The 12,317-nt window shown below is 39.8% G+C and overlaps 1 protein-coding gene across 2 annotated transcripts in view; it reads right to left on the reverse strand.

The window, feature by feature from the left end:
• Positions 1-12,317, reverse strand: part of GRAMD1C (GRAM domain containing 1C) — a 91,165-nt gene that overhangs the window by 15,814 nt on the left and 63,034 nt on the right. The window contains exons 9-12 of one of the 2 annotated variants that reach the window (XM_059687807.1): positions 10,744-10,906; positions 9,536-9,619; positions 3,382-3,519; positions 457-575 (exon numbers count right to left, since the gene is read on the reverse strand). In XM_059687807.1, coding sequence (XP_059543790.1) covers positions 457-575; positions 3,382-3,519; positions 9,536-9,619; positions 10,744-10,906 — 504 coding nt within the window. The remainder of the gene's footprint in view (positions 1-456; positions 576-3,381; positions 3,520-9,535; positions 9,620-10,743; positions 10,907-12,317) is intronic. The other variant, XM_059687808.1, reaches the window with a different exon arrangement.

The following is a 12,317-nucleotide window of genomic DNA, read 5'->3' on the forward strand; positions in this document are numbered from 1 at the left end:
CTTGCCATTTATTGGTTGACATTGTTTTGCGAACTGGTGACTGGGAAAGGCCTTTTTTCTCTTCCCACATGTGTGATTCTTCTGGAATACTGGTGAGGGGACGTACCTGTTTTTCTGTGGAGGGGACGTACCTGCTTTTCTGTGGAGGGGACGTACCTGCTTTTCTGTGGAGAGGACGTACCTGCTTTTCTGTGGCGGGGACGTACCTGTTTTTCTGTGGAGGGGACGTACCTGCTTTTCTGTGGAGGGGACGTACCTGCTTTTCTGTGGCGGGGACGTACCTGTTTTTCTGTGGAGGGGACGTACCTGCTTTTCTGTGGCGGGGACGTACCTGCTTTTCTGTGGAGAGGACGTACCTGCTTTTCTGTGGAGGGGACGTACCTGTTTTTCTGTGGAGGGGACGTACCTGCTTTTCTGTGGAGGGGACGTACCTGCTTTTCTGTGGAGGGGACGTACCTGCTTTTCTGTGGCGGTGGTGCACTTCCCGGTGAGCGGATTATTAAGCATTATGGTGTAGGTCATGGTTCTCAGTTGACTGCCTCCAGGTTCCACATTCCAAGGGGTAGATACTACATCTACTCACAGCAAAGCATAAGTGAGTTAGTTCTAGAAATCTGAAGGGTATGACTTGAAATGAATGAAAGAGGTAGTTTTTGAATTATTTAAATTTTATGTTTGACCAATCCAAAAGTAAAAGTCATTGTTAGGCACTCTTCTTACATGTGACATATAAGATCTATTTACTTCTATCAGGGGTGGCGAACCTTTTTCCTGCCAAGGGCCAGTTGATATTTATAACATCATTCGGAGGCCAAACAAAATTGTCAACTTAAAAACTAGCCTGCTATATTTGGTCAAACATTTAACTCACCCCTAATGCCTCGGCGGGCCCAGACCATGTGATTTCACGGGCCTTATATGGCCCACGGGCCAGAGGTTCCTCTGTAAGTGTTGTCTATTAATACATTTTTTTTACTTTTCTTTCTAAGATAAAGTAAAAGTTGGTTCATCTGTAGGCTTCTTTTTAAAGTCCCCAGTTACTGCCCTTGCCAGTGTTGCTCAGTGGTTAAGTGTCATCCCATGCACCAAGAAGTCGCTGATTCCACTCCCGGTCAGGGCACATGCTCAGGTTTGTGGGCTCGATCCCCAGGAGGGGGTGTGCAGGGAGTGTGTTTCTCTTTCTCATCAATGTTTCTCTCTCTCTCTCTCTCTCTCTCTCTCTCTCTCTCTCTCAAATCAATAAAAACATTTAAAAATAAATAACTCCCCCATAATCTACAAAAAGAAGTGATGGCACCAGCCTTACCAAACAGAGACCAAAAAACATCAGCATTCCCATCATTTAAGACAAAGCCTTGTGTCTTTATACAACAATGTGGCCTGCGTCCCAACTTGTGGAGAAATCATGTCAATGAGAAGTCATATCATGTTAATGGCTTAGCTGCTGAAACCTTTAAATAAGGAGGGGGTGGAGGAATACAAATAACTACGTAGCCTATGTAGCACACGCTACAGGATAATCTCTCTGTATTTATAGCAAGACCTTCGTCAAAATTCTCTTTTATTTGCTTAGCAACAACACAGTGAGTAGAAACACACTTTGAACCGAATGTATCTTTAGAATATAGCACTATACAGCAAGGTCATCTTACACGCCAAATACTAGTAAAGTAGAGGTAACAGCATCAGGATCTATTCAAAGATCTGACTCAATCATCTAATGCTGTTAGCACAAATGGACTTGGGCAATTCGTCATCTGGCTGCTATTCATCAGCATCCTAAAATATAGGAGCCTTTAGTTAACCCATTACCTATCATCAGAGGAATGAAGCCAGGCATTACGATCTACCCAATTTTACTCATTTTCTTTCATACACCTAGGTCTAGGGATTTAAAGAGGGACCCTGAAGCTGCCTTTTGAGTATATGGAAGAATCTTACAACTAAATTAAAAAAGCAACATCACAAACCATGGAATATATCATCCAGAATTTGCCATACAAATTATTTCTTTACATGAAAGCTGTAAAATTCTAAAATGCTATTCAAAGGTTACTTTGGTCATATGCCAGCCTGTTTCAGAAAAATTATACAAATAATCCATTGTGAATCAGCAATAGAATTGAAAGATATTGTTGAATGCTGCTGTTAAAACTATTCAACAAAGCAGCCATCAACAAGGATAACAAAAAGTGTCTTCTACTTGTATTTTCACCAATGTTACCAACAAACCTACTGAATCTCATGTGCCATGACATCATCTAACTCACAACATCTTGGAAAAGTAAAGTTCCCCAATACTTCAAGATATAAAAAATTGGGGATGAAATTTTAAGAAAAATGGCAACAGCATACAAAAAAAAAAGGCAAGAGAGCCATTTTAATTTATTGAGTTGAAATAATAAAAATCAGTAATTTCAGAACAAATACTTTAAGAATCCTTTGATTAATAAGGTTTAAAATTGGTGAATCTTCACACCTATTAGGATGGCTGTTATCACACACAAAAATGAAAATAACGTTTTGGTGAGGATGTAGAGAAACTGCAATCTTTATGCATTGCTGGTGGGAATGTAAAACGATGTCGCCACTATGAAAAACAGTCAAAAAATTAAGCAAAGAATTGCCTTATGATTCAGAAATTCCACTTTTAGGTATAAACCCAAAAGAATTGAAAGCATGGGCTCAAACAGATATTTGTACATCAGTGCTCACAGCAGCATTATTCACAATAACCAAAAAGTGGAAACAGTCCTTGCCAGTGTGATCACCAAGGGGTCACGGTTTGATTCCCAGTCAAGGGCACTTACTTGGGTTGTGGTTCGCTCCCCGCCCCTAGTCCAGGACACATGCGGGAGGCAACTAGTCAATGTGTCTCTCACATCTCTCCCCTCTCCCCTCTCCCCTCTCCCCTCTCCTCTCTCTCCATGTCATTCATGGTACACATGTACCCATTTCTGAAAAATATACGCCTAGTAGTAGAATTGCTGAGTCAGAGAGAAGGTATAGGACCAGCTCTAGTAGATTCTGCTAAACCATACTGCAAAGTGATTGTACCAATTTACACTCTACTAGCATCCAGCTGTTCCACAATCACCCCTTTAAAATGGGTTCAACTCAACTCAACTGCTACATTAATAAATAAATAGAGTTTTAGTTTTCAAAGGGTTTGAATGGAATCATAGGTAGGATCTGACTAATTGGACAACTACTGTTTATATGTGAATTTAATCAAAACACTTAAACACTAGTTTATATATCACAATAGTAATGTCAGAACTTAATTTCCCCCCTGACAATGTAAATCACTTTATATAGGCTCAACCTTCTAGAGAGAATAAAATATTTCCAAATTTGTCAGATAAGAACACAAAAACCAACCTATTATATTTCTAGAATTGGTAAATCTCTGCATAAATCGTGAACTGGTGAAGAGCAATTCAAACATTTTATCAGCATTGATGTGAAAAACGCGGTTGATATAAAGTCTTCCACGAAGATCTTTCTCAGGAATATTTTCTGTGGGGGGAAAAAAACAGAACCATAAGAGAAGAAACCAAGGAAAGGTAATTTTAAGGTTTGGTTTTGTTTGCTTATATGTGGTACAAAATAGTTTTTAAATGTGATTACAGTGATCAGCACATTCAGGGCACTATTAAAAACTTTAAATTGGTTTACATACGTATGCATGATGTATAACTATACATAAGAGTATATAGTTAATTAAACTATAATGATCAATATTTCAATTGTCAATACCCAAAGATAGAGAAATATTTAACTTTGAATGATATCAAACTCCCATAACGTATCCTTCAAAAGAGTATTTCAAAGGTTTCAAGGGCAAAACTGAGGTGCATGGAGCAGTATATAGCACCGCACTTAGCAGGCCGCATTTCTGAGTGCTCATGCAGTCAGCAAACATATAAAGTGTGAATGGCTCTAGTACCTGCTGCACTGACTCGCTCACTAGCCTGAATACGTTCTCAGAGCTGACTCCCCCAAGTCAGGTAACACTGTATTCACATCCTATTCTTAATGCCACACATTAAAAGAAGAAATCCTTCTGAAAAGTATGCTTCAAAGCTAAATAATGTCCAATGAAATATTACATTTTTTTCTGGGAACCTAATAATGATAATGAGGTTGAAAACTACTGGCCACAATTAAAGAAGCAGTATCTGCTCACCTCTCCTCATAGTCCTAGGGAACATTGTATAAAATAGCCCATGCTACTGTGGCACTTACTATACGCCATACATGGTGCTAAGCACCTTACAAATATTCACTCATCCTCACAGCAATCGTGCGAGATAAGCGGTGTCATCATCGTTTCCATGGCACAGATGAGCAAACTGAGGCACGGAGCGATCGCCAAAGCTCCACAGTTAGGGAGTGACTGAATTGGAACTGGAAATCACTACAGCTCCAAAACACACAAACTTAACCTCTATTTATACTTCCAGGAGTTTAACCTAGAATAATCAGAAAGAAAAGACAGCTAGGCATAGGAGCCTGGTAAAGTAAGGGAAATAGAGTCAAGCAATCCAATATGTAATTTTAACGATTTCAGGACTGGGGTTATTATTTCAAGGATTATGCCCCATCAATACAAAATAGAAACTGTGCCCATAACTCCCTATATTTCAGAAATCAAGTTCTAAGAATTGTCTGTGTAGAGCATCCGCCAGTATTACACCACAGGAAGCAGTTTGGGTAAGTAAAAGACTGGTCTAAGAATCAGAAAACCTTTTCTAGCTCTGTCTTCATCCCAACTATTGCTTTTTCTCCATCATTAAATGATTTGTGTCTCTCTACTTTGCTATAGATGCACAGAACTTAGAGATATCAAGTAAATATTGACTTAGTCTTGTAGGCAAAAGCTCTCCACTGCAATTTCAAATAATGGCTCCTTCTGCATAGAAATGAATCACTGAAACAAGGCAACTTGCTAAGATTTTGTGAGGCAGCTTCCCAATTAGGCTGGATAAATAGCCCTTCTGACATAGAAGTACTATATGTTCATTGTAAAAATAATTCAGATATTCACAAAAAATACAAGTAAGTACAGGTGATTCTCTTGATCCAGCTCATTTCTTCACAGAACTTATCCCAACTTGTAATTATATTTTTGTTGGCTTATTGACTTGCCTATTGTCTCTCTCCTGCATTGAACTCTAAGTTCCATGTGAGTAGGGACCATGTTGACTTTAAACACCAATGTAGCCAAAACCGGTTTGGCTCAGTGGACGGAGCGTCGGCTTGCGGACTGAGGGGTCCCGGGTTCGATTCCGGTCAAGGGCATGTACCTGGGTTGCGGGCACATCCCCAGTGGGAGATGTGCAGGAGGCAGCTGATCGATGTTTCTCTCTCATCAATGTTTCTAACTCTCTATCTCTCTCCCTTTCTCTCTGTAAAAAATCAATAAAATATGTTTAAAAAACAACAACAAACAAACAAAAAAAAACACCAATGTACATTATGTGCTTGACATAATGCTTGACAATGAGTATGAAATAACTACTTTTGATTGAACAAATTTAGAATTTGTGATATCACTAAAGGAAATTAACAATAATACCTCTGGTATGTAAATATGTTTAGTGGCTATTGAGAACACTAAAAATATCTTAGGGTCTATTTTTATTTATAGAACTCTGAATTTGCAACCATACTTTTAATCATCTTATTTTTGAGTAATTGTAGATGTACAATTAACTAAACTAGGCTTTAATACTCTCCCCCCGCCCCACCCCCAGCCAATAATGTCCTTTTCTGAACTAGGACCCAATCCAAAATACCATGTTGCATTTACTTGTTATATCTCATTCATCTCCTCCAATCTATGACAGCCCCGCCTCCTGCCTTTTTTTATTTATTTTTTTATGGCCTTAACACATTTGAAGAGCACTGGTGAGATGTTTTATAGCATGTCACTCACTCTGGGCTCATGAGGGTTCCTCATGATTAGACCAGGGCTGTGGATTTGGGGAAAGAACACCACAAAGGTGAAGTGCCCTCCACATCAAACTGGGAGGTGGCGGTAGACATGTCAGCATGATTTGTGATGATGCTAACCTTGATCGCTTGTTTAACGTTGTGTCTGGCAGGTTTCTCCATTGCAGAGCTACCATATTCCCCCTCCAACAGTCCATTTGTTAGGAATGAGTCACTACGTTCAGCCCACACTCAAGGAGAGAATTACCCTCCACCTCCTGGAAGGGGGAGCATCTACATACATTATTTGGAACTCTGTGCAGAAGATTTGTGTTTTCTCCTCCATTGTGTATTTATTCAATCATGTATATCACTGTGAACTTACTCTATTCTCTAGTCCATGAGAATTATTTATTTTGTTGCTCCAACTTTTTTATTTGGCCATCAGGAGCTCTTTCAGGTGGACTCCTGTGTCCCTTGGTCACGCCTCCCTTTTATTTTAGGTACTTTATTTTCTGGCACTACGAGACGCTCCAGGCTCATTGTGTATATTCCCCATCCCAGCCCTAGAAGCAGCCATTTCTCTGAGGAGCCCTGGAGCTATAATTTTTCACAAGTAAAGTTCTTGTTCACATTTAAGAAGGAAACAAATCCCTCTCATATAGGCATTTCAATATAATATTTTCATATTTCATTTAAGCTCCCTTATGAGATAAATTGCTCTGTATCATAAATGATAAAAACAGAATCTTTGGTATCACTAAAGGAAATTAACAATAATACCTCTGGTATGTAAATTTGTTTGAAGAAGTAAGTAGCCCTGACCGGTTTGGCTCAGTGGATAGAGCGTCGGCCTGCAGACTCAAGGGTCCCAGGTTCGATTCCGGTCAAGGGCATGTACCTTGGTTGCAGGCACATCCCCAGTAGGAAGTGTGCAGGAGGCAGCTGATCGATGCTTCTCTCTAACTCTCTATCCCTCTCCCTTCCTCTCTGAAAAAATCAATAAAATATATATTTAAAAAAAAAAAAAGAAGTACATGAAATCAACTATTTCCACCTGGGGTTATTCTATATAATAAAACCCTAATATGCAAATTGATTGAACAGCAGGAACTACCAGTTGCTATGATGCACACTAACCACTAGGGGGCAGATGTTCAGCGCCGCTGAGCCAGAAGCCGGGCTTACAGCTGGTGAGCACAGCAGCGGTGGCAGGAGCCTCTCCTGCCTCCATTGCAGGTGGGTGGTAAGGAGTGAGGGGTCCCAGACTGTGAGAGGGCACAGGCCGGGCTGAGGGCCCCCCCCCCGCCCAGTGCACAAAATTTCGTGCACTAGGCCTCTAGTTTATGTGTGAAATTCATGGTATTTTAGAGCCTCCTATCCAAGTAACATCACCATTAGCATTGCTGTGACCTCCTGAGCTGGCAGCTGCTATTTAAATGGGGAAAGGAACACTGCTCAACGTCGCAGCAGGTCACCATTTCCAATGAAGAAGAGCTAGCACTTCAACATACCAGTTTGAAAGTGGCCAGTGGAAATGGTGGGGAAAATAGGACAGATAGATCGGAAAAGGACATGGACATGAATAAAACTGGAACATGCTAACAGTGTGTTGAAGGAGCATAAAAGTAGGCATGCAAGAAAAGCAAGTGACTCGGAGCTTCACTGAGGGACTGAGGACACAGCTTGTTATATCTTCTTCCATTTTCTAAAAACTGGTGACCTGCGTCTTCTTGGCTCAGTTTGAGGGCTTTCTTTACACCTGAAAAGCCACGCTTAATTTGATAGTGTTGTTCAAAAACCTGACTCTGGTAACGGTGTCAGGGTTACCCCGTTAAGCTGCTTGCCTGACATGCTAGACTATGTCATGGCTTTTTCTTTGGCTTTCCCCAGAGGTATACTTGTCCTCACCTTTATTAATTAATAAGCATCACTCGATATTCTGATTCCTGTTTCTCTTTGCATGGCTTTGCCTCTAACTCATCTTGTTCTGTCAGCTGTAGACCATGGATTCCAACTTTGCTATTTTTATGCGCTCCTCCCCCCACTTAATCTTTGCCTTAGTTTCCATTCTCGGCATAAGTCACTCTGGTTAGGGAAGCCTCCGCTATACAAAACTAAATTTAACTTCTATCACATGACACAGCGCAGGTGTCTCAGGCCATGAGCTAGTTTGTCTGCTCCCACTCGAGGCTCCACCTCCTGCAGATGCTTCACAGACGACCCCTGGCCTGACAGAGCAGCGCATGTGGAAGGAGCAAATCCTGAAAGCACAGAAACATGAGAGCCTCGAAAGCACAGCCATGATCTCCTAGTGCTTGTGGATGTGGACACATTACATGGTGCCCACTCACCTTCATTTGCCAGGACACTCCCAGCAGCTTCTCAGATGGTTTGAACTCCTCCCCAAAAGTGGGCAAATAGTGAGCTAGGAAAGTCTATCAGCAACAGCCCTCTAAAGAAACAAAGTTCTGTAGCTTTGTCTGTGAATTATTATATATCTAAGTTTTAATGTACTGATACGGTTTAACAGATTAAAACACAATGCCTAGCTAGCCTTTTGTTCAGCAGCTGAAAGCCCCGAACCGGCTTCCGGATGTACAGGAATATCCCCAAAAAGGGAACCGTCACTCTTGGTGGGGTCTACATTTCCTAGTGCAGAGTAAGAGAGTTGAAAGAGAAGCCAGTCGCAGCCGATTCCAGGCTCTCCCTAGCGGGGCTCCAGTGAACTCACAGGAAGGGGACTGTGCTGGAAGTATTTCAGGCCCCTCGGAAGGTAGTTTATGACGCTCTGCTTTGTTGAGTCCTCTTACGTTTACATGGGCCTAGAAGGAATCTCTATAATAAAACAGCCCAGTGCCTCCTTCCCAGGGAGTATAGGGTATATGTGGTAGGAAAGAAATCCTCTCATTTTCTCACTCAACCTGCTCAGAATAGTAGATTTTTTTAAAAAACTATCATTTTAAATAAAGTGAGGCTTGATTTAATCTGCCATCTCCCTAGCTCCCTCTAAATCCCCACACATATTTCCAAATTTCTTGGGATGGTTTACTCCTTTTGACCTTTTGACCCATCGTCTCCCCAGTTCATGGACTTAAGAGTCTTGATAACTTCACAACTTTCAGAAACAAACAAACAAACAAAAACTAGATTCATTCTAAAACTCACGTAATACATTTGATAGGCCCAAGATTTTGGAAGCTGCTTAGGGAAAGCAATAGCAGTACTTGATTTGTTGGCAAAAGATAATCTAATTAAAAAATTATCCCATACAGGTTAAAGAAAACCTGCACAAACAGAGGCCGAATGTTGCATGGAAGGCCTTGCTGCGGAGAAGCCCAATGGTATCTTTAAATTGGTGCCAGCAAGTTGCAAAATGTGATCAGGGCTCACATGCAATACAGCAACCATGCCACTGTTATTCTTTCTTTATTTCTAAATATGAACGCAGTGTTTATGAGTTGTAGTGGTATCCTTTATGTAACTTATCATTAATCTTAATTTTATAGGAGCTCAATAAGGAAACGACTTTTGAAGCACTGTTGTTACAAAGAGCGGGTGAAAAAGGAAAAAGAATCCTTGTTTTGGTGTCACTTACCCATCTGGCCACTGGGTGCCAGAGTAGATCTTCCTAAAGTCAGAGGTTCAGCCAGGCAGGGGATAACTAATTCATATCCGCTGTCTACCAAAGCATGAAAGGTAAGAACACCAGCCATCCCATCATTTAGGGGCTGGGTGTCTTTAAAATACTTCCTCTCAACTGTCTTTTCAAAAAGAACTCAACAACTGTCTTCTTAACGCAGCCTGCACTTTCTAGGAAAGAGTGGATTTTTACCTATGTTTTGAAGAGCATGGGTTTAGTTTTATTAAAGATACTTCAGGGTTCCCAAACCAAGGTCTAACCTGATTTGGATTGGGCTTTCATGGACTTGGCCTTGGTTTGGTTGAATTTAGATTTGACTTTAGATTTGGATTTAATTTGGATTGGATTTAGACTTGACTGGGATTTAGTGTGGATTTTCATGGATTTGGTTTTCATGATAGTAAAAGATTTCAGGGGTTCTCAAACCAGGTCTCACCTAAACAGCAACTAGACTAGCACATTCATATGTCCTACAGATCCAAACCACGGCAATGTCCCCAGCACTATTCTGAGCACTGCTAGTAGGAAAGCGGGTCTGGAAAAACCCAGGCATTGTTCCCGTTCCTCAACTTGAAAGCAATTACTACCCGGAACCTTCCCCAATGCTTTCCTACTCCACTGGCTTCAATGTCAATAATCTTACAGTTGTTTTTTAAATCCTTAAAATGCCCACTTAATAAGTATGACAAGCCCAAGTTATTGATACTAACCTAGAGAAAGCAGAGACAACATGATTTGCTATCATTCCTTTAAGCAACTGCTTTTTATATTTATTCTCTACTTCCACCTCTCTCTCCCTCTCCCTCTCTCCTCCCTCCACCCCTCTCATTTTTGATGGTTAAAAGAAAGTATAATTATAATGTAACAGATTTTTATTGAGATTTGCTTTCCACTGCTACTCCATCTCCATTGACTGAAGGCTTGGGATTTTAAAAAGCTAAATGTGATGGAGATTTTCAAATTCGGCTTCTGGAAAGTGAAGATGAGTTAGGTTTAGTAGCCTCTTCACCCTATATTCTGTTAACTTCCTTCCTTTTTTGGTTCTTTGTAGAGTGAGACTTTACCTAATACAACTAAATTCTCCATCTACACACACCTAATACAAAGATTAACATTAAAAGATATAATTGAAATGATATTAAAATTTATAAGAAATTCTTTACCTTCATCAACAGAATCTGAAGTGCTGCTTTTGTCCAGAGAAAGATACTCATTTTTATTCAAGTCCAGTGATTTTGGTGGTACTCTGCTTAACCTCTTTTCTGAAGTTAGTGAAGGACTCTTTTTCATCTGTTTCTCACTTTGGGCTTCCTCTTTCCCTAACTCCTAAAAGGCAAACAATCCAGTTTAAATATATATATATTATAGGCTTAGATTTCACAGAGAAGTCTTTAATGATAAGGACACTTTGAAAAATGTGCTTGTTATGTTTGCATCATATTTCCAATTCATAGTCTATAAAACACTGGCAAATAATATATATCATTGTAAAGGCATCTTCTTAAGCAGTAACAAACAATAAATTTATGAAGAACAGCATATAAATAACTCGCAGAGAGGTAACATCATGTGAATCACTTATGCAAAAGGGAAAGGGGGCAGAGGACAAAATAATGGAACATTCGGTTCTATGGGGTGGACAAGGGAGAGGGGTAAAACCCAGCTAGTGTCCCCAGGCAATACCTGCCCCATTATCTCAAAGAAGAAAACTCACCCATCTCTCAAGACCAGTAACTAAAGGGGAAAGAGAAAGAAAATAGAGAGATAAAAGTCACATAAGAGTACAATAGGTGAGAGAGGCTTAAAAGGGAAGATTAATTTCACTGCAAACTCATAACACAGTTGTCTTTGCTGTTAAGGGATTGGGCATTAAAATATATTCAATATATGATGCTATCTATATTTTCAGGGAGTGGTTTAATAAAGATATATCATTTCTATAAAAATTAAATATTAGGCATTAAAGTATGAATGCTATTGCTACGTTGGTATTCAAGTAGAATAATGTTATAATTAGGCTTAATAAAACAGTGTAAAAAAAAATGAAGTATACAGCAAAGTACTTCCTTGCATTGTCTGTGTGTAAGCAGATGAAAGAAAGCAAATCACACAGATACAATCCTTACACTTCCTGCCCATGAGACACAGGCTCCATTGGCCACTCAGAAAGCAGAATAACTACGGGGACTCAGGACACAGTTTAATAAAAGATTAGCCTATCCTAGTCAGAGGACTGATTCTGAAGCAGAGGCCACTGCTAAAATCAAGACTTAGCTTACTCGGGAGTCCCACACTGCAAAACAATACGCTTATTTAGCTAACCCAGAGTGTCTGTAACAGATGCTAGGTAGAGTAAGTTTCCACACATATTTCTTCTGTTGTCACTAATTAAGATACAGCTCCTATTATAAATAATATAAACAGATATTTGTAGGAAAAGCAATAGTCACTATTTTTGAGAAGTTGGCATCTGGACAATTTATTTCTTTGTATACTTTTCTAATTTCCTGAATTTTTACAGAGTATTAATTTTATAACTTAAGAAATATCTACTTTCATCTTGGAAAAATGTTATTTCTGACTTTTTGTTACTTCTAATTTTGTTGGCAGTAAAAATGAAATAAAGTGACATGATATTTGTTGAAATCTGAGAATCTCACAATACTGCTCTTGAATGCAAAAGGTAAAAAAAAGCACTGAGCTTCCATATTACTTGTATTCCATAACCTGAAAACAT

This window comes from Myotis daubentonii, chromosome 3, assembly GCF_963259705.1.
Source record: "Myotis daubentonii chromosome 3, mMyoDau2.1, whole genome shotgun sequence".
NCBI lineage: Eukaryota > Metazoa > Chordata > Mammalia > Chiroptera > Vespertilionidae > Myotis > Myotis daubentonii.